General features: G+C 42.2%; 1 protein-coding gene across 1 annotated transcript in view; it reads left to right on the top strand.

Annotated features, from left to right (window-relative positions):
- The window catches only part of L3mbtl3 (L3MBTL histone methyl-lysine binding protein 3), a 100,372-nt gene that overhangs the window by 31,461 nt on the left and 41,305 nt on the right, over positions 1-27,606 (top strand). The window contains exons 3-12 of the mRNA XM_032894911.1: positions 1,635-1,746; positions 2,108-2,182; positions 3,706-3,865; positions 5,257-5,386; positions 7,052-7,136; positions 8,682-8,773; positions 10,908-11,012; positions 14,842-14,977; positions 16,542-16,633; positions 18,990-19,141. Coding sequence (XP_032750802.1) covers positions 1,635-1,746; positions 2,108-2,182; positions 3,706-3,865; positions 5,257-5,386; positions 7,052-7,136; positions 8,682-8,773; positions 10,908-11,012; positions 14,842-14,977; positions 16,542-16,633; positions 18,990-19,141 — 1,139 coding nt within the window. The remainder of the gene's footprint in view (positions 1-1,634; positions 1,747-2,107; positions 2,183-3,705; positions 3,866-5,256; positions 5,387-7,051; positions 7,137-8,681; positions 8,774-10,907; positions 11,013-14,841; positions 14,978-16,541; positions 16,634-18,989; positions 19,142-27,606) is intronic.

Raw genomic sequence — 27,606 nt, 5'->3', positions numbered from 1 at the left:
ACATCGAATGTCTGCTTTTCATTTAAATTGTCAATTATGGCATTAATGTTAGCAGAGGAGAAGATGGTTAAGGTCCAGTGTGTTTGTAGAGACATTACTACATTTTTACTTCAAGAGTATTTAAGCCAAACCTTTCCAAGTGTCAGACCTGCACTTTCCAACCAGAGGTCCCGTCCGGTGTCCTTTCTTGGGTGTTTATAATGCAGGGTGGTTTGCAGCTTAGCAGCCATTAAGATCCTTTCTGTCTACTCTAAATGTCTGGTGCTATTCCTCACATCTTGCACTTGTCAAGTAAGAACACATTAATGTGGATTGCAAGTAAGGGAAGAAGAATTACCCTTCTTGGTGAAGCATTGTTTGTGCCGATTTAAAAAAATTCTCAACTCAGAATTGACTTTTGTATCACTTTCTTCAGTATCATTAAATAAGGATTGTGGTAGCTTGTTTTATCTACTCTTGCCCAGTAGATGGTACTGTCAGCCTTACTTTGGAGACTTGCTAGTTCAGGTTTTTTTTTTTTTTTTTTAAACTTTAAACTTTCTTTCTTTTAAAAAGTGGTTTTTAGTTCTTGCTCATGAAATTGACGTTTACTATTTTCTGAACTGACATGGACACTACCTGTGCTATACACATTGCCTATCAATTTGTATCCCGAATACATAATAGGGGAAAAAAAAACATTCTCACATTCCTAAACTATTTCAATTCATTCCGTCTAGAAAGTATTAATGATTTTATACAATGAGTGTGGAAGACACACACACACACATACACAAACACACATACACACACCTATATTTATCTCTTGCTAACACGCATGAATCCCGATTGCTATTCTGTTTTATGGAAACTAAGGAGTGAAGAAAACGTTTAGATCCATGAATTCTTTAGTCAGAGAGAACACAGTCCCCGTCATGGCACAATAGCAGTGATTGAGCAAGCCTTCCACACGGTGGAAGCCTGTCGGTACAGAGACCTGCTGTATGTGTGGCCGCCGTGGGTTGAGAAGAAGCTTGTAGGATCCAGAATGAGAATTCCACAACATGGGAGGGACCTTCATCTTTAGTGACCCATTGGCATACGGTAGACTTGTTCAGTCCTTCTGAACAAGTGTTGCTTGGGAAAACTGGGAGAGTTTGGGTGGAGAATTTTAGAGAGCGATGAAAGAAAAAGGAAGTGTGTTGCTGGAGCTTAAATGCATTTTCAACTTGGACTATAAGGAGAAGGGTGACCGGTCATTATGTCCTTCCCTTTGAACTATGCCTGCTTTAGTGAGATGAATAAACGCCTTGCAGGTGAGGGGGTGGAGAGAATTCCCCTTTAGTAGCTTTGCTAAATAAATAATAATATTAAGTAAATATAAATCTTGGTAAAAATGTGTCTGAGATGCCAATTAGAAGTGCTGGGCCACTTTCTACCTGCCTGGCTGTAGGGAGCCCTACTGCCTCCTTCTAATCCCTCTCAGCCCCAAGTTTATGAAACAAAAGGGCTTATTGTTAATAAAAAGCTCGCCTCAAGGGAGATAGGATTGTCTCACTCTTAGCAGGTGGTTAGTTTGTCCGAAGTGAAGTAAATAACACCCCCAAGCGGATCAATTGTAAATTTCTTTTCTCCTCCATGTTCCTTCTTGCCAGTTTAGGGTAAATGAATTCGGAGCTTTAGAAGTTATCACAGACGAAAGCGAGATGGAAAGTGTGAAGAAAGCAACAGCCACTACCACGTGGATGGTCCCAACTGCTCAGGACGGTAAGGCCGCCTGCCCGTCTGCTGCTTAGGCCTTCTCATTGAGTGCCTTCAAATCAGACTTTCATCGGAGGCCAGACTTTGAAAGCCCGGGTTTTATTTCTGTGCCTCACGTCCCTACATAAATTTTTGTAACCAAACAGACAGGAGCCAGCCTTTATATTTTAAAAATAATTACAAACTGCTTCATTTTTAATGCCAGGTCTCTAATAGCCCAAGCTTAGTTGCAAATTATCGAGTAAACCCAAGTTACTAATGGCCTTCGTAGGTGACTTAGCTAAAACTCCCGGCACTATCTTATTTTTTTTCTACGCCAATGGTTGTAAGTTGCACGCATATGCTGACGACTCCAATCTATCTTCAGCCCCGCCCTCTCCCCTGAGCTCCAGGCCTGCATTTCCACCTGCCTACTGGACATCTCCACCCGGATGTCCCACAGGTACCTCAAACTCCACTTCTGAAATGCAGTTGATTTTCTTTTTCTTCCTTCCTCTCCCTAAACCTGCTCTTTCCTCTCTAAGTGTATTTCAGCTGACCGTAGCACCGTCTACCTGGTGCATAGTCAAGAAGTCGAGGAGTCATCCCGAATTTGTTCCTCCCGCCCTGCTTCCTAATGCTCTCTGTTTTTAATGCCCTAAATCCACCTCAGATGCTGGCTTTTCCTCTCACCACCGCAGCTGCCTTACTTTAGGCCTCTAACCTCACTGGAACTATCACAGAAGTCTCCTGAATAATCATTGCTTCTAACTCACCCCTCCCCGATTTATCCTGCACCCTGAAGTCAGCGGAACTTGTTTAGACTGCTCACCTGCTACTTCATTCATTTCTTCTTGCCTCTGCCGACTTAGCAAAGCCTTCAAAGACCTGGAGGCTTGCTCCCACCTGCTTGCTTTGTCTCCCAGCTCTGTCACCTTCTCTGGGTCTCGTGCTGTGACCCTGCAAGCAGTATGGACCTACATGTCACTATGTCACAGTTCCAGGTCATCCTGTGCTTTCTGCCTCCCTGCCTTTGTTCATGCTGGGTTTTGTTTGTTTTCTGATTAAGATACCATTTCCTCCTTTGTCTATTTCTCTTTGGCCTTACAAACCCTGTTGAGGTGCTGTATTGGAAACTCTTCCTGACCTTAGCCCTGCCTGAGTGAACCACTTCTTCCTCTGCAGTTCTGGAACTCACTTGTACTTAGGGCTGCATGCATCCACATGATTCTAAGCACTGGGCTTCCTGTGTGGCTTCTCTTCTAGCCTGTGAGCTGTCTTGAACGAGGTCTGTGCTGACAGAATCAGTGTCCAGTATAAATTGGTGACTAATAGATGTTTGCTGAATGACTCGGGCAGAAGGGACTATGAGGTCCTAAATGATTTGGATAGTGGTGAGCCAAGACATAGATAGATTACATTAAAATTCCATGTGCTGACTTAGTCAACTAAGTAAAAACCACTCATCTAAATGTTGTACGCATGAAGTAACACTCAGGACCTTTTTCGCTTTACCCCAGATTGGAACTTTTAAATATTATCTGAAATCCAGTAACTAATTCCAGTTCTTTTTATTCTATTTTTAACTCTGTAGAGAAAGCCAAGGTCTGACGTTTATCCTTTTTGGAGATTTGTTACTGTTAAGATAAGGTCTCACTATGTAGGCTAAGCAGGTCTCTCACTCATAGAAACCTGCCTGCCTCTCTTTCTCCACAGGGTAGTATTAAATACGAAAACCTCCATACCTGGCCCTTTTTCAAGATTTTTTTTTTTTTTTTTTTTTTTTTTAGTAGAAGTGATTCAACCGATTCCTGCCAAGCTTAGACCCCACCCCCAACTTAATAGTTCAATCACTGATTCATTCAACAAACATTATTCTTTATTGTGTTGCTAACAAAATTGGTAGAAGAGAACGTTGAAATATGCTTCGGGGTGCCTTCTGGCATGGTTTTAATGTTTTTTTTCCCCCTTCTTTTCATCTTCTAGTCTTTTCAGAGAAGACTGGGGTACCCTTCAGGCTGAAGGAGCAGTCGAAAGTAGATGGGCTCCAGTTTTGTGAGAACTGTTGTCAGTATGGCAACGGAGAGGAGTGTCTTTCTGGAGGGAACTATTGCAGCCAGAACTGTTCACGGCGTGCCAGAGACAAGTAGGTTCCTTTCCCTTCCATGTCTGAAGTGGATCCGAGACCTCTGGATCGTAGTATCTGAGAAGACCATGTGTCATAGGACATCTCTTTCCCCCTCAAACCTTGTAGTCTTGTAGACTTTCTCTCCAGATGGACCCACACCCCTGTGTTGGATGGAGTGCCTTCTCTCACCCCTGGTCCATCCTAGTGGTTATGTTCTGTCTCTGTGGTTAGCCACTGTTACCATTAATTTGATCGTTTCCAATGAAGAGTGTTTAGGTATTTCTGACCTACGCACACAGTTAGATGGTACTGATATTCATAACACACGTGTTTATGTTTTCAGAGTCCTTAAGTAACTCTATTAAAACACCACACAGAGAACGAAGGTACCCCCGATAGGATAGGCAGTCAACTCTTTGGAAAAGTCCACTAGAGATAGGGTCCTCATAGGATGACTTCAGTGGACGTACAGTAAGTTCTGTGCCACTAACCCATCTGAGGACTGTTACAAAGTTCAGCTTAGGAGCAAAAAGATGTGTTTCTTGCATATAATAGTATAGGACAAAATAAATGACTTGACATTAATTTTTTTTTTTTTTTTTTTTCTTTTTTCAGAGCTGGGGACCAACCAGGGCCTTATGCTTCCTAGGCAAGCGCCTACCACTGAGCTAAATCCCCAACCCCTTGACATTAATTTTTAATGTAGTTAGTTTTTAAAAGCATATTGATGTGGATATTTTGATTACATGTATTTCTACGTATCACATGTATGCCTCAGAAGCCTAAAGGAATCTTTGGTTCCCCTGAAACTGTAGTTATAGACAGTTATGAACCGCAGTGTGGGTGCTGGGAATTGAACTTGGGTCCTCTGGAAGAGCAGCCATTACTCTTACTCATGAAGCTGTCTCTCCAGTCCCTTGACTTTTAGGTTTCAGTGGAGACTCCCACCTATCCTAAACAACATAGAAATTGCTGGTTGTTTTGTATTGGCAAACTGATTCTTTATAGATTTACCATTGGCCTTTTCTACTGGATTTGCCTATCTTAAAATTGCTAGGACTTTAGTTTCTCGTTGCCCTGGAAACATATATCTGTAAATAATTGATTCTTTTATTTTTGTGGCAGACAAGTAATTATAAACTCATTAGAATCCATGTCATATATATTGCTAGTTCCCTTTTGACATTAACATATAAAATAATTTCCGGTTTCTATGCAGACAGATCTGTGAGCCATGATTTAATGTTCCCTATATGTATGATATGCTAATGCCTGTAGACCTCTCTTGGTAAATTAAATGTTTCTGCTGTAGAGCAATTTTTTAAAATGATTTTTGCATCAATAGTCCACATGTAGATGTTTGATAGGTATTGCTTCCTGTCACCATTTTGTGGTTATAAACACAACAGAGATCAGAAGGAAGACCGAGATGGAGGTGAAGACAATGACGAGGAGGATCCTAAGTGTAGTCGGAAGAAAAAACCAAAATTATCTCTGAAGGCTGACTCCAAGGAAGATGAAGAGAGAGATGATGAAATGGTCAGTAGCCCTTGAGTGTCCTTTCAGATGCATGGGCCATCATCTTGGACTGCCACTGGTCACCAGATCTGTTTGGAGTCACTTGCTAGAGTTAGTGAGTGCTAGTTCAGGAATCATTTCTGTCAGGAGATTTCATATGGATTCAGTGGACTGGAAATACAGAGGAGTAAGACGTGTAGCAGGAATAAGGTCCTTCTTCCTGAAGACACTGTGCTCTGGCTAAGGAGACACAAGCAAAAGAACCAGAGAGACAGCAGTTTCACCTTAGTGCAGTGTTGGCATTTAATGTAGAGCATTAGGATTGGCTGACTAGCCAAAGTTGGCTATTAGTGGAGGGCTACAAGAAGGACAGGAACACTGAGATGTAACCAGTAAGGAGGAGCCAGCTATGTGCGTTAGCACTCTGCAAGACTCAACATCTAAGAGAGACCCCCACAGTGAGGATAGCTGTAGCACATTATGTAGGGGGGGCGTATGCCCATGTCATGGAGGCACACAGAGGATCAGGGCAGAGCAGAGTGTAATGAGGAAGCTGAGGTTAGTGTGATTGGATCAGGTCAACTTTATGGCTTCCTAGTATAGTGTGAAGACGCTGGGAAGTTAAAGGCAAGGGGATGCTGCATTTGATTTGGTTTGGCATGACCAGTTTACCCGGATAAGCAAGGGTAGAGCCAGGAAAACCAGTTTGATATTCCTGCAGTGCGATATCCCTTAACACAGTAGAGGGTCAGGTAAGACTTGGTTAGGTGATTTTGTTAGTTAGGTTGGATTCTGAGTATATGTACGAGAAGGGAAGAATTGGGGATTATATGAGATTTCTGGATTGAACAAATGCCTGGAATGTGAAGGTAAGGGTGGATGGAGAAAAGGCTCAGCAGGCCTTGGGGCATGCAGGGTTTGTTGTGCTTGGTTCCTCCTGTACATTTCAAAATTGTCAGGCAGCCAGATAGAAACACGAAGTCAGGAAAAGGCAGCTAGAGATGGAGGGTGAGGTCATTTAGGGTACAGATGACCGACGAAGGATGGGGGGGGAATGATTGTCAACAAAGCACTTGCCCTGTGAATATAAGGATCCAAGTTTAGATCTCCAGGATCTGTGGAAAAAGCTAGGTATGATAGCTCCTGCTTCTAATTCTAGTGCTGTGGCCGTGGAGGGCAGGATTCCTGAAGCTCACTGGCCTGAAGTGCCAGCCACTAGGAGATCCTGACTCACAGGAAGGTAGAAAGAGCTTAAGGAAGGACACACAGGGCTATCCTCTGAGCTCAGTACCACTTCAGTCGTTCCTTCCCCTCCTCACACACAGAAATAACCCTAAGACCTCTGTCTAGAGAGGAGCAGAGGTTGAACAAGTGTAGACATCAGCAGTGAGCCTGAGAAAAGCCCCAGTGAGATCTGAAGAGAGTAGGGCACACAGTCCTGGAGCTAAGACCAGGATGTGTTTTAAGGAGGAGGGAGTTCTTCCAAAGAGTAACTGGAGATGCTCTCTTCCAGTGACTCAGTTCAAAACCAGTGTGGTCTCAAGTGGACCATAGCGTTCTTCTAAGAGTTAGGAAGTGAAACTGAAACACAGATCCACAGCTAAAAGCTTTCAGATAGACCTCAAAGTTTTCCGGGAGACCAACCTGATGAACCTGTAAATTCAAAACTTTCCTTTCCTGCTGTAGGAGAACAAACAAGATGGAAGGATCCTGAGGGGTTCTCAGAGAGCCAGAAGGAAAAGACGTGGGGATTCAGCCGTCTTAAAGCAGGGTGAGCTGATGATGAAAAGTGGTGCTAACTCAGTGGCCCTAAAAATGCTTCACAGGAGCATTCTGGTCTTTTATGTTCTCCACAGTCACAGGGAATCCTTTGCGTTTCTCTTTGGTGTGGGTTTTCTCCATAAAACAAAGGCTTGAGGATGCTGTTTAGGAAATTTAGCAGACTTTCAAGTTGTTACTGTATGTGTATGGAACACTCTTTAGTGAACAGTACACTCTTCAAAATGGTAGTTCCTGCTTCTGCCCCTTTGCCAAAAACTCTGTTCTTGCTCATTTCCCAAGATGTTACATGTTCTATTGTGCTCTCTCTAAGCACATCCTCCTAGTGTGGTCCCATCTCTTCCCCTTTCCTTGAAGCCACGTCTTACTGAATCCAGCTCTTAGGCTTTCCTCCTTGCTATTTGGTTAGATAAACTCTTCTCCTTTTTGGGGTTGGATTTCTGGTCATTTCCATATAAGCTCTTCTCAGCTCTACTCCACATAGCCTGATGTTTCAGCCCTGCCAGGTCTTTGCTCAAAGTCAGCGGAGATCTATACAGCCCGGCCACCAACATTCTTCCTTGGCAGGGCTGTGAGCCCAGCATCAGCTCTGAGGCATTCCTTGATGTTTATTCCATTAATCTCCCAGAAGGAGTTGGAAATATTTCCACCTGTCTATAGCTTACAGCAGAACTTCCACACCCTTTAAAATAACTTTCTGGTTGGTTGGTTGGGTGCGTGGTTGTGTGGGTGGGTGGGTGGTTGTGTGGGTGGGTGGGTGGGTGGTTAGGTGGTTGGTTGGTTGGTTGGTTGGGTGGGTAATTGAGTGGTTGGTTGGGTGGTTAGTTGGTTGGTTGGTTGGTTGGTTGGTTGGGTGGTTGGTTGGTTGGTTGGGTGGTTGGTTGGTTGGTTGGTTGGTTGGTTGGTTGGTTGGTTAGGATGTAAATTAAATACCCTGGTCACTCTGTGTGGAGTTTCCTCTTTCTTCAGCCTCTCTCTCCTTTGCACCTATAACCTTCTAAGGACGAGATTCTGAAGCTGTGCACACCTTGCCCTTTTCAGGCCTTATTTCTTTTTCATAAACATCCAAATTCCCTTCTGTTGTGTGCTCCTGAAGGACTTTACACATCCCAGTGGACTCACAAACGCATTTGGTGCTGCTCCTAGTGAGCCTATCACATCCTTTCCCTGTCCCAGAACTGTCACACATTCGATAAGCACCCAGTGCATTATCCTGTTCCCAGCCTTCCACGCTACTGCAGCAAACACCACACACATCCACGTTTCTGTAAGGTTTTACTTCCTGTGGCTTCTCTGGGAGTCCTGCTGGATTTTTCATGTATGCCAAAGTTGTCCCCTTGTGCTTCATTGACTGGATGTTTACCACAGTTCGCTTCCCAGTTACTGTTCCTCTGGAAGAGGGACCAGCAAAGTAGACACGTCAGCCACGGAAAGGAAAGAACCAGAAATCCTAGAGGTTGCGGAAGAGAGATATCATGGAATATTTCATTGATTTTTGTAGCTCTGGAAAGCCAATTATTTGATTTACTGTCTTTAGGCTTGCCTCCTAAAGGCAAGAAAACCTGGTGCTGGGCATCCTACCTAGAGGAGGAGAAAGCTGTGGCAGTGCCAACGAAGCTGTTCAAAGAGGTAAGAGTGCTTCCTCCGCAAATGCTGTGTGAAGGCAAAGGGTGGGTACTTGTCTGCGTTCATCCCGTCAGTTCCGTTATCTACGTAGGAATGGGACTTGGGCCTATTTTTTTATGAGTATGCATGTGGACGATCTCTCACAAGGCAGCTGTTATTAGCCGTATTGTCATTTGTATGTACAGCACTGAGCACACCCGTGCACACTCACAGTTTCCTCTCAGCATTTGTTGGGCTTCCCTCATTCTGCATTATAGGAATACTGCTACTGGAAAACTAGTAGATGCATTCTATGTCTAATTATGAGGGATCAAGAATGAGCTATTGAGTTACACATTCTATTAAAATGCTTTACCTAGTAGTCCTGATGAGAATATCCTATCATAAATAATGTAGAAGTCAGTTTAAAGTGTAGATAGTAGCTATACCTCCATATAGGTTCTCTTGCCCCTAGGCTAAGGTAGGATTTTCTTTGTAAAGGGCATCTGAAGTCTGTTGTCACTGTAGAACTTCTTCCATAACGTGCATTAAGGTAGCCATCGATCACAGGTAAACTATCAGGAATGCCTGTGCTCCAGTCGGATCTTCCTTACAAAGCTCTGGTGGGTAAGATTCGTCACACAGCCTGTACTTTCAATCCTGTTATTTAAGTCACTTCTTTGAGTGTCTTCCTAGTTATGAATGAATAAAACAGAAGTGTAGTGAACATTAGAGGGACTGAGTGAGCATTGAGAATTTTAATTCAAACGTATAGTAATTAAAACTTATGGTAGATAATTATTTTCTGTACCTTTGGTTATTTAGAGATTCCCTACCCCTGAGATAGGGTTTCTCTGTGTAGCCCTGGCTGTCCTAGAACTCACTCTATAGACCAGGTTGGCCTCAAACTCAGAGATCCACCTGCCTCTAACTTCCATTTTTAGAAACAGTTTATTTTTAGTAATATGTTAGGGTACGTGCACATGAGTGGTTGCCTGCAGAAGAGAGAGAAGAGACTCTGGATGCTAGGAATAGAATCTGAGTCTTTAAGAGAAGCAAAAGGTGTTGGGGATTTAGCTCAGTGGTAGAGCGCTTGCCTAGGAAGCGCAAGGCCCTGGGTTCGTTCCCCAGTCCCCAGCTCCAGAAAAAAAAGAACAAAAAAAAAAAAAAAAGAGAAGCAAGTGCTCTTACCAACTGAGCTACCTCTCCGTCCCAGCTTCTAACATTTTTAAAAATTAATTGAAGAGTAACACATAGCATGATTCAAATTGTCAGTATTAAAAGGCAATAAAGTGTGACCAGTGTGGCTTTGTTTCCCTCACACCAGATTTGTTTCTGCTGAAGGGGCCAGCATTGCGAGTTCTTGTGTTTCCTTCCTGGACCACCACGCACCTTTCTGTCCTGTCTAACACCCAGTGGCAGTGGCTCACCTGTGCTGTGTTAGACATTTTAACTTTACAGTTTGGAGATTATTCATTTCCAGTCATTGTTCCCTCCTTTTTTTTTTTTTTTTTTTTAATATGCCAAGCCATAGTATTTTAAACTTACATTTATTCCGTTAAAAAATTAACTCGATTTCTATTGGTTTATACAGAGACACATTTTAAAATTTTTTTTTGCTGGGGGCTTTAGTAAATGATGTTGCACACCTGATGTTTTGCATATGTTGGGGCTATGTCCTTTAGATAACTCCCAGAGTTAGATTGCTGATAGGAAGATCGATCACCTTTTTGTAGATAGACCGAAATTGCTAGTGATCAGGCAGACATATTCGTAATGCTCCTGCCTGAGTCTGCTTTCTTAGGGCACAGAGCCACCATGCCCTCGGGTCTTCACAGTCCATTGGGAAATCTATCTTGTGATTCTGATGGGCAAGGTTGACTATCTCTTCAAACACGTGAAAGATGAAGATTCCTTTTTATGACTTTTGCCTTTGTGTTTTTTCATCCTAACTTTTCATGAGTCCTTCTCTTTTGGGACTTTTAGTGGTTGATTTATATGAGTTATCTTTGAGGTGGTAGGGGAGGAGCATGGGGCCCCTGCTCACTCTAGGGGAAGCACTCGCTGTGGGCCAAGTCTCCAGCCCTAAGGATGGTGACTGTTCGAGGTGTGAGCTGGTCCTGTGGGTGAGGTAACCCTGCGGCCCTTTTCATTACAGCACCAGTCCTTCCCATACAACAAAAACGGATTCAAAGTCGGCATGAAGCTGGAAGGTGTGGACCCTGAGCACCAGTCTGTGTACTGTGTCCTCACTGTGGCTGAGGTGAGCTCCGCCTGGCATTTGCTTGGAGAACAAAGATGATGAGCATGGGGGGCTTTTTGATGAGAAAAAATGTCTTTGTCTGAGTGTTTACATCGTGTGAGGCAGGATGCTTAACTTTTTATGTGTGTATTATCTCCCCAGGTGGTGCACCTGGGTTGGAAGTGGTGTCTGTGAGACGCCATAGACTTTGCTATACTGTATGTTCCTGGACAAAAGGAACTGATATACATGAGATTTATCTATGAAAGAAAGGACTGGGGGGAAGTAGACATATATCTATCTATCTATCTATCTATCTATCTATCTATCTATCTATCTATATATATATATATATATATCTTACATATATACACACACTTACATAGAGCTTATACATCCTTATGTAGTATTTTGGAATGTCTCTTTTGTGTTAAGTTTTCAAGAAAAAGTAAGTCAAGACCACACACACACACACACACACACACACACACACACACACACACACACACATGCTTGCATTATATTACTGAGAGCACTTGTGACTGTGTGGTGATCCCAGGGCATGGCGACTGTACTTACCTGGAGCACAGTGTTTGCCCAGTGCTAACTGGCTATCCTGCAGACAGGAGCTTGGGAGGAAACAGTAGAGTGTCAGGTGCTCATGGAGGTGAGCCCATGGTGCCCTAGGCCTGGTGTTTTAAGTGAAGGATCTACAGACAGGATTGAGTTTGAAGATTCAGTAAATACAAATTGCTTTTAAGAGATTTATGTGTGAAAGAAAGATCTTGGGTGGCAGGGATTTAATGCCTGTATGTACTTCTTTGTGGTACTGAATAAGGACCCAGAGCTTCACACATTCCCAGCGATCAGTCTATTACCGAGTAACATACCCAGCCCCAGTGCCTGTTCTTTAGAGCCTTATTTTACTTAGTGTAGATTTTTAATTGTGAAAGCTATGTCTGGTCTTTGTTAAAATCTCAGTGCTAAGAGTACTGATTGATCTCTGCTCCATCTGCCTCTTGCTGAAGTCTAGAGAGCGCCCTTACAGTTACTGCTGTTAGGTAATGTCTCTGCACACCGAATTATATATAGGTATTTTTCCTCTTTACACGTAAATGGTACATTATGCATAATCTGCCTCTTGCTCCTGTGACATACATACAAACTTAATGTTTTACCATTGGGTCTTGTTGAAAGGGTTGGTGAACGAGTATCTTAGTCATCTGGGCTGAGGAATGCCACAAATATCACACCAGCAACAGACCTCATGCAAGAGACTCATTGGGGCCTTTGAGAGGGGATAGAAAACAAGACAATGGCAGACCAGACTGTGGTGCAGGCTTTCTATTATGGTGGCCAACAGTGGAAACGTTGCATTTGCTGTTAGTGACTTGGATAGGGCGTTAGCACCAAGTTATTGAAGGCAAGGAGGAACCTGGTTCTGGAATGTGAATGGTTCTCAGTTGACTGACACTTGTCCCATGGAACTACTTCTCTTCATTTCAACTGTTGGCATGATGATAGCAACTGAATGGACTTCTATTTCTGTAAGACAGGAGGATGGTGAATTTGAAGCCTGACTGCATAGTGGGACCCTGCCTCCCCCCTCCCCCTCCCTCTCCCCCAATCATCAGCTATGTTGTTGAAGGAACAGCCTTTCTGGTCTCTGCTTGTTTCTACTTACACAGATCTGTAAGAAACCAAGCTGGAGCTACAGAATGAAAGGTTACGGGCCTTTTTTAATGACATTGCCACCATGCTTGGCTCCTCCAGCCCCTCCTGTCGCTGAGGTCATTTTAGCTTTAACTAGGTTTCCTTGAGTTTTTCAATTCTTAAACCTCACCAAGACTGTGTGAGATGGGGTCCTGATACCTGAGGGTTTGGGGCTTTACTCCAAGGAACAGCCAATCCCTCCCTCCCTCCCTCCCTTAAAGTGGAAGAAGGGGAAACACCTGAACCCCAGTGCAGCAGGCTTACCTGTTGGAAGACTTTTTTTGACACTGGGTGTTGAACATATCAAAGAAATGGGGATAGCTCAATTGGCAACTGTAGGGGGTGGCAAGGCAGAAAGGTTTGGCATGAATAATGAGAAAGGAAGCTAGCCAATTCCTTAAGAACATTCTTTTGTAATGGAGACAGCCAACATTCCATCATAGTTGAATTTGGTAGAGTCTAGCCTCACAGACCCATCCTTGTTTCCTGAGTGCTTGGGTTACCAGCAGGGAGTTCATTCTTGTGACTATTGTTTTCAAGGTTCTTATATCCCTTAAATTAGTTTATAGGAAACAATTGCTCCTCGAGGAAATGCAGGCATAGGTTCCTGTGAGCCTCTGGTAATGGTACTTTGGTCAGCACACAGAACTTGTTTCTGTTTGATGACTCCCTGCTAATTATATTAATGTTTTGTAAAAACTGAACTCGAGGTCTTCAGCACACTCTGCAGAGAGGACGTGAATCTCCCATTACACTTTTCTGTTTGCTACTTGCTTAGCACTCTAGGAAGTTAGAGGTTAACTAGTAAAATCACCAACGGAAAGGGTGAAAAGGTCTAAACTAAACAGAAGTCCCCAAGGAAACCCTGCCGGTCCCTGCTGGGTCCTGCCATTTCACCGCTGCCTTCATGTTTCTAAAGGCAACATCTATGGTATTTTGGGTTAGAAATAAGTTTTAACAAGCAAGTGAATCCATAGGTACGGAATGTATGAACAATTGAAGTCAACGTAATTTATTCGTTTGTCCCAGAAGCATTTACTAGGTTAGGTGTGGCTACGAGATTGGAAGCTTGGGAAAGGCAGAATATTGGAAGGGCTGAGGCTTACTTCCTAAGGTTAGACCTTTAATGCAGGAAGTGAATAGCAGTTCCTTGTGGGACCCAGGTTCGTGGGAGCACATAGACCTCCCACGTGTAGATAAGAGACCTTTGACCCCTCTGGGCAGGAGGTGGTGGAGGTGGGATTAGCCCTTAGCCCTCCTGAGACAGTGCATTTCCCAGGGACCCCAGTGTTGCCTAGGACTTCAGATTTTGGGATCAGTGTTGCTTAACTGTAAATTTGTATATGCTACATACCGATGCACTTTAATTAAAATATAACATGTGGGACATTACTTTTCTTTATTCCTTTTTTTTTTGGTTCCCACTTGCCAGAAGAAATAGTTGTCAATATTTTTTCATATTCTTTAATCCTTTCATTATGAATTTCTATGTTTATATATATATCCATGTGTGTACATGTAAACATGTGTGTATATGTCCATACATTTTTAGAAGGAGATGCACACGTCCACAGACTGGCTCACCTTGTCTAATTTGGTCTGTCACTTGAATTTTAATAGAATGCCTTAGAGGCCTTTCCCTGACAGTAACTACCATTAGTCACTGTTGGGAGATCATAGTGCGAGCTCTGTACTTAGCCTCCGGCTTCTTGTGGGCTCTCACATTTGTGTGGCAAGCACCTTACTGCCAGGGCCTCATCTCCTTAACCTCCCTAAGGACATATCACACTTGATAAGCTAATTTATTATAGGGTGTATGTGTGTATGTTTGTATGTATGTATAGCTGTCTGTATCTGTGCATGTCTGTATGTGTCTCTGTGTATCTATGTGTGTGTATGTTTGTGTGTATCTGTGTGCATGTGATTTATGCAAGTCTCTGTATGTACCTGTGTCTGTGTGCATGTCTATGTATATATATTTACATCTGCATGTCTATATGTGTATCTGTGTCTGTATGTTTATGTCGGTGTGTGTATGTCTATTTGTGTGTATGTGTGTGTATCTATGTATCTGTGTGTATGTGTGTGTGTGCTTGCCCGCGCATTTTTACTTATTCTACACTCCTACCTGTTTCAGGTTTGTGGATATAGGATAAAGCTTCACTTTGATGGATATTCTGACTGCTATGACTTCTGGGTAAACGCAGATGCTTTGGACATTCACCCCGTGGGCTGGTGTGAGAAGACTGGTCATAAGCTCCGCCCTCCTAAAGGTAACTCCTGCTTTTCTGTCACTCAAGCTCCGCCCTCCTAAAGGTAACTCTCGCTTTTCTCTCACTCAGTTTCACATTCTGCACAGCCTCACTTTCTCAGGCGCCAACTGAAGTGTTAAGAATTATTCTTTGTGATAATCAACTCAAGCTTATTGTTCATGGTGTAACACTTGCTTCAAAGAAATAAAGTAAAAGCTAAGATACTGAATTATTTACACGTACTCACTTGCACATGAAATAATACCTGAATAGTAATAATTCTTGACCATAACAACATAAGGTCTGTTTTATCTGCATATATATGTGTGAATACATACACATATATACACATAGTCTTGAAAAAAAGCCATTTGAGACATTGATTTTACTACTGTAGTCCTATTTGAAAAAGTATTGAGAAGCCAGATATGGTGGCACTCAACCTGCAGTCCTCATGCTAGCGAGGCTGTGGTGGGAGGGTTGCTGGGTAGACGTTAGTTTGGGCTTTACTGTAAGTTCAAGGCCACTGTGGATTACAACAGGTAGACATTATTTCTGTGGGAGAGGGACAGGTAGAGAGGGAAAGAATCCTGAGAAACCATACCTTGAAAATAGAGTACTAAAAATTACCATGCAGAGACGTTGGACTAATAATAATTACTTTTTGGTGATTAAGGATCAAGATCAGGGGCCCATTCATATGAAGCAATTGCCTTATACTGATTTATGCCCCCAGCCATGTGGATTCTTTGCTTTTTATTTTTATTTATTGAGACACAGCCTTGTCTCAGAATGAGGTCTTCGCCATTTTTTTCTCCTGAGTGCCGAGACATACCCAGCAGATTTCTTTAGATTATAAAATCTGCCAGAGGTGTTTTATAATTATTTAAAAAAAATCTCCAGGACAGCAAATACCATTTTCAGTCCATCCCCTTTGTATTTAATAATAGTCCTTTTTTTTTTTTTTTTTTTACTTTTTTACGATGTCAAAATAGAGTTTGATACTTTTGTCCTCCCTTCCTTGGGTGTTGGGGTTAGAACTCAGGGACCCGCGGCAGCCAGTCAAGAACTGAGCTACACTCCAGCCCCAGAGATGTGATTTTATAGAGGCCCACCACCCCTTTATTCTAATTAAAAGTTGTAAATAATGTGGGATTTTTTGAGAACTGTAAAGGCCCTTTCAGAAATTCACTTCTCCTAAGGAAATGGGAAAGTTAGACAAGGCCCTGTCTCACTGTAACTGGACTAGGTGAGGGGAACTGAGGAATGTTATTACTCCAGCTTACCAGTCCTACTTCTGAGGAACTGTAACTAAACATCGATAGAAGTAGCTTGATACCACAGAGGTTCAAAATGCATGTCCTTCCTATTCCTTTTCTGTACGTCTGCTACCACACCCAGTTAAAGTTGCGAAAATTCTAACAAACTTAGAAGGTAAGCACCACCTGTATCTAAAAATAATAGTTTTAAATTATTGGTTAAATTTTATTTATTGGAAAAAAACATTTGACTGCAGTAGGACTGGAAATTAGCTCACAGTTCTTCGAAATCTCCCTAAGTCTGTCCACCTGTGCTTTTACTCTAGGGTATAAAGAAGAAGAATTTAATTGGCAGTCCTACCTTAAGACGTGCAAAGCCCAGGCTGCTCCCAAGTCATTATTTGAAAATCAGAACATAGTAAGTGCATCTGAAGTAAAGTACTTTTCCTTTCATAATGAGTTATTTTTTTTTCCCTAAGTGTCTCATAGGATAAATCACAAGTGATAACAAGGAATTTTAGTGCCTTGGTAAGTAGAGTTCTCCTGTCTTAATTAAACTTTAAAATTAGCTTAAATTCTTCATGAATAAATACCTTTTTTTATAGCCATATTATGGTCGTCTTACTGAATGGTAGAGACAACACAATATGAAATCCAGGTGTGGTTTACAATTAAGAGGCATAGAAATTAGATCAGATCGGCTGGAATATTAGACTGTTACCTTCATTTAATTAGGAACACTGTTCAGACTGGAGTCACAGGGTGTGATGGATGAGCCCTGTTTGAGTTCACTGGCGGGAAGTCACTAGGGACTCACCTATGCCTGTATTGCAGCTCATACTTTTGGTGGCCGTGGTTTTTGTAGGAATAGCAAATGCAGATGCGGCTGCATTTTCTGTTTCTTGTCTGTATTTGTGCTTTCATTCCGTGTTTCTCCTGTGTCATATTTGAGGGGTCCTTGATGTCCTTCCCTCCCCAAGATATGATCTAATTAGAGCGGGGGCAAATGAAATGTCATTCTTCCAGCTCACAAGGACTAGATGAGAGGGCACATACAACCTTTCACTGCAGACAAATGAGCCTCTTGATTCTGAGCCCTGGAATCAAGGTTTTTTTCCTTCTCCCTTCATCCCTGCAACTCCAGGGATCCCTGGGTCCTCAGCAGACAGCAGAACACATGTTTGCAGCCTGGCTCTCTCCTGAGAGTCTGTGCATCCTCCTTCCTGGATTCATCTTTTTGGTAGCAGGGAGTAAAAAGGATAGAGGCACCAGGGTTCCCTCCTGCTGGAACAAGGATCGGCATCGGGGAAGACTTTTCCATCTGGGCAGTGATATCAGGCAGCTAGCTGGTCTGAGGGTACAGATCTAGTGGAAGAAATAAATATGCTCTGATTAAATTGAACATAAAGTAGGTCGAATTAAAAATCGAAAAGAGAGAGACAGAGAAAGGGAGGGAGACAGGGAGTATGGTCAGCCTATTTTATTATCTCTTAATTGGGCAGACAGCTTAATCGCTGGAATGTAAACGCTGCCCTCGTCAGTTTGTATTCTCTGACAAGACACATCCCTGGAGGAAGGTCAGTTGGGTGGAAACTCGGCAGCCTGCTGTCTCTGGCCTGCGGCTGCTCCTCTAATGATGACTTGCATCACGTCGTGATTAACTGCCCTGAACCACCACTGCATTCTAGACACGGCTAGCATACAACCTAATCTTAGGCTGTGTTTTGGCATTTGAGAGTTAATTAATCTTTCTATGTCTCCATTCTCCACCTCAGAATACTCAGATATCTATGGACAAAAATGACACATCATTTCAGGGTTCAAATATATGCTGATTGTTGTGTATGTTATTTGCAGGTCCCTATTTAATCCACTTAGGACTTAACTGAGTTTTCGTTGGTTACACTTTTGCAACTATACCTATATAGTTTTACTTTGTAACATTTATTTGCTTAAAGCATTAGAGTGGTGCCCATATGCTTCCGTTTGAAATGAAGGGTTTTCATTGTAGGGTAGAAATGACTTAAATTGTTTTGTGGCTGACACAAGGGATATTCTAGTATCATACTCTGAGATTACAATATTTTTCCACAAAAGATTGTGAGGGCTGCTTACACATTACTGTCCCTCAAGCTCTGAACTTTTACTACTAATAATCTATGGGTTTCCTTAAAATACTTAATATTCCTAATGACAGTGTGTGTTAGCAGGGAGCTTTGCTGCTGCTGCGAGCAAAATTGTCTGTAGTAGCAAGCCAAACTCGTAATGGCTTGAAGCTTTTCATATAGGAAGGTGACCTACTTTCTGTAGAGTACTTGAGAGATGTTCACAGAGTTAGAAGTGAATTCGTAATGACTCCACGTTTGTAACTCAATTAAGTGCATCTTTTGTGTGAAATAATTCTCATTGTCCGATCTGTAATCAAGCGGAAAAGAAGGCCAAATAATCAGCCATGTGGTGAATCAAACTTGTCTGCCTAGTATACGTCTCCCAGCTAAGGTATTGAAACACATGCTGAAATTAATTATTTTAAACTCTGCAAGGTTGTGGGTGTTTCGTTCTGAGGCTCAGTTAATTGAATGTAACTGTAGAGCTTTGTTTTTTTATTGTTGCCAGGAGAAAGCAACCCTGGGGTGAGTCCAGCATAGCATTTTTAAATTAGGGGCATGAGGCTGTGCATGCCTGTCCTTGAAACGGGGTGCAAGCGTATGTAGGTCTCGGCTGTTGAAATGCCATGCGTGTTCATCTCTAATTAAATCTACGTGTTTCCACAGACAGTGATCCCGTCAGGTTTTCGAGTTGGAATGAAGCTCGAGGCTGCGGACAAAAAGAGTCCTTCCATCATCTGCGTTGCTACGGTAACAGATATGGTGGACAATCGTTTCCTGGTCCATTTTGACAGCTGGGACGAGAGTTATGACTATTGGTGAGACAGTTTTCCATCCCTATGCTTCTGAAATTTTAATGCTTATCCAGGGAAAGAAGTAAGCATGTCATTAAAAATAAGGGACAATATGAAGTTTATAACGAAACCAAAAAGCTCTAACATGTGTAGTGACTGACATCAGGCTAGCTCTTGGGAGGTGGTGCAGGAGGATCAGAAGCTCAATGTCATCCTATGCTACCTAGGGAGCTTTGAGACCAACCAGGATTGTATGAGCCCCTGTCTTGAAAAAGTAGCAGTGCTCACACGGTGAGTCATCACTGCCTTTACCTCCATTTCTGGGGAGTCCAATGCCTTCTTCTGGTGTCTGAGCACTGCGCATACGGTACACAGACCTACATGCAGGCAAATTACCCATACACAGAAAAACAAGATGCCATAAAAGAAGAGAAAGGATATAAAAAGTGGGATTAAATAAAGTTCTGCTCCACTTTTTTCTGTTTCGGATCTGTAAGCTTGTTCCATATTGTATGTTTATGCATGTCTCATATTGTATCTCCAATACATGGATTTCTTTTTTTTTCTTTTTCTTTTTTCGGAGCTGGGGACCGAACCCAGGGCCTTGCGCTTGCTAGGCAAGCGCTTTACCACTGAGCTAAATCCCCAACCCCCAAAATACAATAGATTTCTAATGAAATCCTTTCGGATGACTCAGGATCTGTATTCACCTTGGGTTCCTAACATAAAATTTGTATCCCTGTATCCCAATGCATACCTCCATGTCGATGCCCTCCCAGGCTGGTTTTCCTCCTCCTCTTGAGAGCCATGTGTAACTTTTTGGGAATTTATTTTAATTATCTATAGTTTTACACTCAGTTTTAGTTATCTATAGTTTTACGCTCAGCTAGCTGAACCATTCAGATAGCTGAATAGAAATGATGGCAATTAAGGAACTTTTTTTTTTAATCCTTAACATTTTCAGATACATTACATACAATACTAAGAGCATCATACTGTGAAAACAGCACCCTATGAAATCGTAAAATCATTGTAACAGAGCATTGACTTTTACATGCGCTGTGGTTTGAGGGAGCAAACCCGGGTTCTTAGCCTGCCAGACAATTGCCGTAACCTCTAGACTACAGCCTCGGCCTAAACCATTCCATGTGATCACACAGCCGTTCACTAGAATTGATTTTCCTGGTGAGAACGTCTCTGAAGTGTTTTGAGAAGCTGCCGTGAGGAAGTGTGAGAGTAGAATATCCAGAGGTGCATCAGATGTATTGTGGTTGGTACCAAGTGAATATTAGCTGATACAAATATAGCTATTTTCTTTCCCCTTCTTCAAAAATTTATTACATGTTTATATTGACTGAGGGGAGTGCATGTGGAGATTTCAGAACAATGTTTGGAAATCGGTTCTCTCCTTCCACCTTGTAGTCAGTCCCACATGGTTTAAGCTCACAGGTTGAGCTCTGGTTGTCCGAGTTAGTGACACCTGTTCATTTGTATTACATATTACTTTTTAGTCTGTACAGTCAGATCCATCATTAATTCTCATTAATTCTCAAGCTGAATATTTAGATATCAGTTTTACTCAAACTGCTAAAGAAGGGGAATCACACTGGGCTTGTTTTCCACGTGTGCGCATGGGGGTGCGTGCTCTCTAGTGCTTGTACTTGCATTCCGGGGCCAGAACTTAAAGACAGTGTCTTCCTCCATCACTGCATTCTGTTTTCTGAAGTAGAGTCTGGCCTTTAGAACTTATTCATTCAGCTAGTCTAAGTAGCCATCTTGCATAGAGGATGCCTTATCTGTTTCCCGAGTGCTGGGAATACCAGCTGGCTGCCACACCCACCTGGCTGCCACACCCACCTGGCTCCCTATAGGTTTTGGCTCTCCAAACTCTAGTTTTCATGTTTGTACAGCTTTCTCTCTCCAGTCTTTACAAAAGATGGCCATCTTGATCTTTTGTTAGATGTGGACAAAGATGAAGTGACATTTGTTTGTACGACCACCTAAGTACCTCAGTGTTTTGCTGTTGTTATTGTCATTTGTTGGTTTGTTTGCCTTTTGAAACAAGGTTTCTCTGTATAGCCCTAACTATCCTGAAACTTGATATGGAGAGCAGGTCTGGTCTTGAACTCAGAGATCAATCTGCCTCTGTTGTCCAGTACAGTGGCCTTGAACTCACAGAGATCAGTCTGCCTCTGTTGTGCAGTACAACACTGTTTTAAAGCCATAATTGGGTTTCTGGAAGAAAGTAATGAGCACAGGGAGCTTTGGCACTGCCTCTGCCGACAAGCACCCTGGTGAATAAGCAGGTAGAACCCTGGTTCCTTTTGAGAAATGCAAAGGGAGACTGCTCTCTTGTAGCTTATTTGCATATTTAAAGGCATAAACTAATGCCCTTATTTTCAGACCAGAATGTCCTTTGAAGATTACTTATATTAACATGACATATTTTGTTAATTGTCAGCAAAAAAGAATGAGTTCCCTTTTGTAGTGTGCAACTAAGGCACTTTTAAAATTGCTTAAGTGTGCTGGATTGTCTCTCTTTCTCTAGTCTTTGAATTTGGGATTTTTTTTTTCCCTGTATAAATTACTTTGGTGCATAATTGAGGCTACAGATTTCCTTTCCTTTTTGAGTAAATGAAATGAGAGTCCCCTGCCCTGTAGTATAGGGATGCTGTATTCCATTTTATACACAGAGCATGGAAAGTGTGTGACATCTGTCTGCATCAAGATAGTATGTGTTTGGTTGTAATGAAGAATTCATTCTTCTAAAGAGGAACATGATGGAAATGTATGCAGGACTGAGGAAAGGAAAATAGTATATATTAGAAATAAAATATACCTCTGGGTTTCCTGATGGTGGTTAGGCTCAGGGTAACAATCTTCAACATCACAGAATATTGAAACTAGAAATTACTTTAAAGAGGCAGGAAGGAAAGTGAGGAGCGTTACAGGGATACTACCAGAGATAAGTAAACCTTTACTGAATTGAAAATCTTTATTTTAGTAGGCTCGTAGCACCCTCAGGTATTTAGGACCTGTAAGGCTGGAAGTGAGTCTTAACTACTGGGAGACCCCACCCCCAACCCGCAAGTGAGACACAAGAACGGAGTTTGATGCAAATGCAAGAGGTTTATTTTGGAGTTTGATGCAAATGCAAGAGGTTTATTTTCTGGCACGTTGGGGTCAACCTTCAATCAGCCCCTCGTGGCGAGTGACTAGACGGTGACTCCGAATAGCTATAACAAGCAGTTTTTATACTTTTTAGGGGTACAGGTTACATCAGCAAGGTTACAGTTTAAACTTATTGGTTAAGCATATTGACCTTTGAATCTATTGGCTAGCAAGCATAGGCAGACTATAACATGCATTTGAACTCCATCTGGGACCAGAGAGTCAGGTGATACATTCTGCTGTTTTTCAAGAATGTTCCTGCTCCTCCTGAGAACTGTGGGTGGAGAATGGAACTTGGCCTAACCTTGACTCGAGGCGGGAAGCTGGTACTTGGCCTAATCTTAACCTGAGATGGTGGGTGTAAAGCTGGCAAAAACCCTTAGTGTCCTTCGCAGGAACTCCATAACCTACCTACTTTCTAGTAGGCCAAGCTTCTTAATAGCTCTTACACTTCCATAAGAACTAGGGTCCTTCAGACCAAAATAAAGCACCAAGTGTTTAGGGTAGGGATTTTAAAAGGCAGAAACCACATCCTATATGTTTTACTCTGCAGCTGCAGGAGGAGGTTTTGTGCAAGCAAATCTTTTAACAGATGCTAAGATAAGCAATTAGCTGGAGGAGGAGGTTTGCACAAACAGGCAGTTTACCAGAAGCTAAGGTAAGGTAGTTGGGGTGTTATGACCTTGGGTTCCTAGAATAGAGTTTGTTGTTTTCCTTGGGATTCTCCATCAAGTGAATAAAATTCTAGTTTAAACCTGAAATAGCCTCAACAGGAATACAATGTAGGAGAAAGCAGGAGGAACCTCTGCATTGTTTTGCCCTGTTATAAGCACCTTGGGAATACTGTACCCCACCTCCTACTGCATAGATAGCCTCTTTCCCCCTTCCTCCTGCCTGATATTGGGCTCCAAAGACAGAACATATGATGAGAACAGTCACCTCTTCCTCCCCCCTACCCCCGAGGCACTGGGATTTATTTTTCCTTGGAAGAAACAATATTTTTGTGTGATCGTTTCTTTGGGGATCCAGGGCAGCATGACCACAGGACTTAACATGCTTAGCACAAGCATGGAACTGTGGCCTCAGCCACCTGGGTTTGATGTTATCTCTTGGTGAGTTGGGGAGAAGTCAGCAATGAATAGATCTGTAGAAAGGGAAGCATCAAATTAGTGGTTTAGAAGAACCCATCTTTCCCCAACTCTTTCTAAGTAAACGACAAACTGTGCCTTAAGGTTCATCTCTTAATTACTTACGAATTCAGAATAATAATAATTTTAGTTTTTCCCTAATATAGTATTGATAGATTTGTAACATGGGTTTTAGAGTGGTATCAAAGGTGATGGGCTTTTATTACTAAGTTTAGTTCGAGGTGCACTGAGTGTTGTTGTCGACAGGAGGGGAGGGAGTGGATGGAACTTAAGTCTACAACTTTGGCACTGGGGCCTGTGTTCTAAGGAGAGAAACTTGGTGGTTAGTGTTTGCTTTTTTCTTTTTTTTTTACTACCAACTGTTGCTGTCTTCTATGGCATGTGGAATAAAGGATTGATTCAACCTCACTGGACGGTTCATGGGAAAAAGCTTCTCAGAAGACATGGGATTAGAGTTATACCATGAAATAAGGCAATTGGCACATGAGGGGATGGTGAGTCATTGACCAAGGAGAGCATGCCTGTGTTTGGCACAAGGGTAGTGTGTGTGGAGACTGGCAGCCTGTGGAGACTGGCAGCCTGCTTATTGAGTAGCTTACTTAACTCCTGAGGCCTAGTTACCCTTCCATAGGGATCACATAATACCTACCTCATCACACGCCGCAAAGATTCAAATAAAAGTTTCAGGGTGCAGAATAGTTTGCAAATAGTTGAGGAGAATGGAAGGAACATTCAACTGGAAAAAAAACAAAAAACAAAAAACCAACAACGTGGTGTTAAAGGCAAACGATTTTTTTCTGGGAAGTGCTGGGGTCATCTTCTAAAGTGGTGTACCTGCACTTAAGAGTATTTTTGAGTGTAGTTTCTGGGCTGGAAGAAGGTCTCAAAACACTGTGAAGGAGGGGAGTGTAAATATCTGACACTAGATTATTGGTCACATTAATCACGTCTTTGCTCTCAATCCAGAGGAAAAGAGGAAGCAAAGGGTTGATCCTAGGGTAACTGAATGGTATCACTTGGATCTTTGCCAAGCTACTGTGTTATCAAGAGATTCTAAGCAAAATAGTAAATATGAGTTAGAGGGGGAAGGGAGCAATAGGTAACAGAGCTTGAGGAAATTTGGAGTTATTAGGAAAGCAGAGACGTAATATAGAGGGGGTGGCTGGGGCAGTCGGGTACTGGGGAGGAAGTTGGTGTAGGAGAGGCAGGGTCCTATCTTCTGACCCGCAACCATGGCCACTTGAAAGAGGCAATGTTTGCTTTATATAAGCTCCTAGAAATATCCCTGCTTGGTTCTCTGCCTAGCCTTGCATACATACCTAATTTTATGTCATTTTTGGCTATGACATAATACATACTTCTAATCTCAAGGGAGGTGGAAGCTGGAGGATCGGGAGGTGAAAGTCATTCTCTACCGATCCCGTTCAAGGCTAGTGCAAGCTAAACAAATACAATCACCAACAAAGCACCTCTTCTTTTCAACGCTAGGGGCTGAGGTACTCACTTAGCCTGTTTGTATATTTGTATAATGTGATCTTCGGGTCTTGCTTACTTTAAAGATAAACCATACATATGAGGATATGTGGATTTTTTTTTTTCCTGAGCTTTTCAGAACCACTCAGTCTTGATCCACATGGATCACAGAGGTCTGCTAATAGTAGTTCACCCATGGTTTACATAAAGTCCTGAGTGATCGAGATAAGGACATGAAGTAACAAGTGCTTAGTGTCAGTTGGTTACTTTTGATTCCTGTTGTTACATTTCTGCCTTTGAACACTAGATGGAACTAAGATGATTTGTTCAGTGGCAAAGGAAATGAGTTTGGAGCCTTCCAACTTTTGAGTGGGGTGCTCTTTGCTGCTGACAGAGTATAAGGAAAGTTGGTCAGAGCAGACTATGCTTTGAGATGGTAGCTTTATCTTAAACGGTGACTTAATAAGTAGATACTTATGCTGGACTTTATGTTGGGTTTAGGCAGTCAACAGTAAGTAGATTTCCTTAGTTGTGATATTTATAGAGAAATCAAATAAAACCAAAAGCTAGTGATTTTTTGCTTCGAAATAATCAGCATGGCTTTGGTAGGTACTTATAGTTATATTAGATTGACAAGAGAAAGAATTGAACCAGTATATATTTACTGTTTTTATGAAGCCATTTACAAGTACTACTTCCTCCCCCCCGACAAAGTACTTTTATTGTAAAGAGAAAAAGTAAATGACTAAAACATTATAGTAGTAGAGCATAACACCAGTATTTTAGAAAGAATAATTATTTCATATATTGAAATATTACATACTACTGCATACATATGTACAATATTTTTCCTTTGTATATTAGTTACATGATTTTGCTTTGTATGCTAGTTATATGATTTAATGCACTCTAAAAGGAAACTGTTCCAGTTCCATTTTAGTATCAGATTGGTTTAGAGAGGAAAAGCATTGCATGGTGTGTTCTTTCTAGGCTTCTCCCTTAGGTGAATCTCTGAGAAGAACCAACTGTAAAGGTTTTGCAACAGATGCAGCACAAGCATGTGATTTGTGGAAGCAGGCTTCTGAAGGTTCTCAAATGTGGAGTTCAGAGAAGGGGAATGTAGCACAGTCGTAACTAAAGAGATGAACAGCCTTCTCTTATATCACAAGGGAAGCAGAATCGTCAGTCCATCCAGGCTGCAGAAATATAAATCCCTTCTTAAAGTCCCATCAGTAAAAATCCAAAACCAAAATGATTAAGAAAAGCTGAGGGCATCCAAATAACCCCGTTAACATGATTATAACAGTACATCATAAGGAGTTGGACTTGACATTAACCTAGCTTTTTACGTGTATGACGGTTTGGTCTGCCTATATGTCTGTGTATCACGTGCGTGTCAGAAGGGACCATCAGATCTGAAGGGATCATCGAACTGAAGTTCTAGGTGGTCGTGAGCCACCATATGGGTTCTGGGAATTGAACCTGGGTCCTCTGGGAGAGCAGAAGAGCTCTCACCTACTGAGCCCCCTCTCCAGCCTGAAGTTAAAGTACTTTCCTTTGAAGTAAGCTCTGTGGAAAAACCAGCTCAAAGTAGTGCTTTCTCCAGCTCAGTATGTTCAAGTGTTGACAATGCGTCCTTGAAAAACTTTGCTAGCCTCCTTCACTTAGAGCGCTTCTTAGAAAGCGCTTTGGTTTTGGCTACTTACTAGCTTTTCTTACTTATTGGTAATACCAATGTTTGTTACTCTCCGGCTATGAACTTCTGGTTTCCTGTGTTCGTTCTCTCTCTCTCTCTCTCTCTCTCTCTCTCTCTCTCTCTCTCTCTCTCTCTCTCTCTCTCTCCCTCTCGTGTGTGTGTGTGTGTGTGTGTGTGTGTGTGTGTGTGTGTGTGTGTGTGTGTGTAGGTTTCAGATCACTTATTATCATTGAGAGCACCCATGAGTCTAACCCATGTCTTCAGATCTATGCTGTGGTACATCTATAGGCCTCTTATTCTGTAATATTTACCAGAACTCCTCCTGGGCAAGTGTATTGTATATTTACCTGGCATCATCCCAGTCTGGGTTAAATCCACTTCTGCCTACTGTATCTGTGCTTGACCATCGACTGTAACTAGAAACAGGTACCACATGCTGAGTGTTATGACTGCATTTGTGGCTATTAATGTGGTGGTCATCTGGACCCTTAGTCTGTGCCCGTCACTGTCTGCTCTTCTAGACTACTACATTTCCTTCTTTTTGTGTGTGTGTGCCACCCCCCCCCCACCTTTAACTGAGAAAAACAATGAGAAGAGACGTCTTCCTCTTGTACCTCACTGGGCTTACCCTCCTGCTTTCCACCTGGGATGTGCACCCCGACTCTGATTTTTGTCCTGTCCCCTGCACCTGCGCATCATGGTCTCTGATGAATTCTTTTTACAAGTGCACACATGAAGGAGGAAAGATTTGTTTTAAAATCTGACGTATCCTTAGCATTAGGATGAGTCCATTAGGATGAGGCTCCCATCACAGGGCTTGCTCAGTAACAACCTCTTTTCTGACGACTGTGTACTTGTCTTGTTAAAAAAAAGGTTTTCAGGTAATTTTAAACTTTAAAATAGCTTAGAAAACAGAAAATTTATATACCCAACTTCATGTCCTTCAATTTTTCAATAATCAATAATAAAGCAAACTTTTGCTTTTGCTCCCCGCCTCATTT

The sequence above is a fragment of the Rattus rattus genome, chromosome 2, assembly GCF_011064425.1.
Source record: "Rattus rattus isolate New Zealand chromosome 2, Rrattus_CSIRO_v1, whole genome shotgun sequence".
NCBI lineage: Eukaryota > Metazoa > Chordata > Mammalia > Rodentia > Muridae > Rattus > Rattus rattus.
This window is presented reverse-complemented; position numbering and strand designations above follow the sequence as displayed.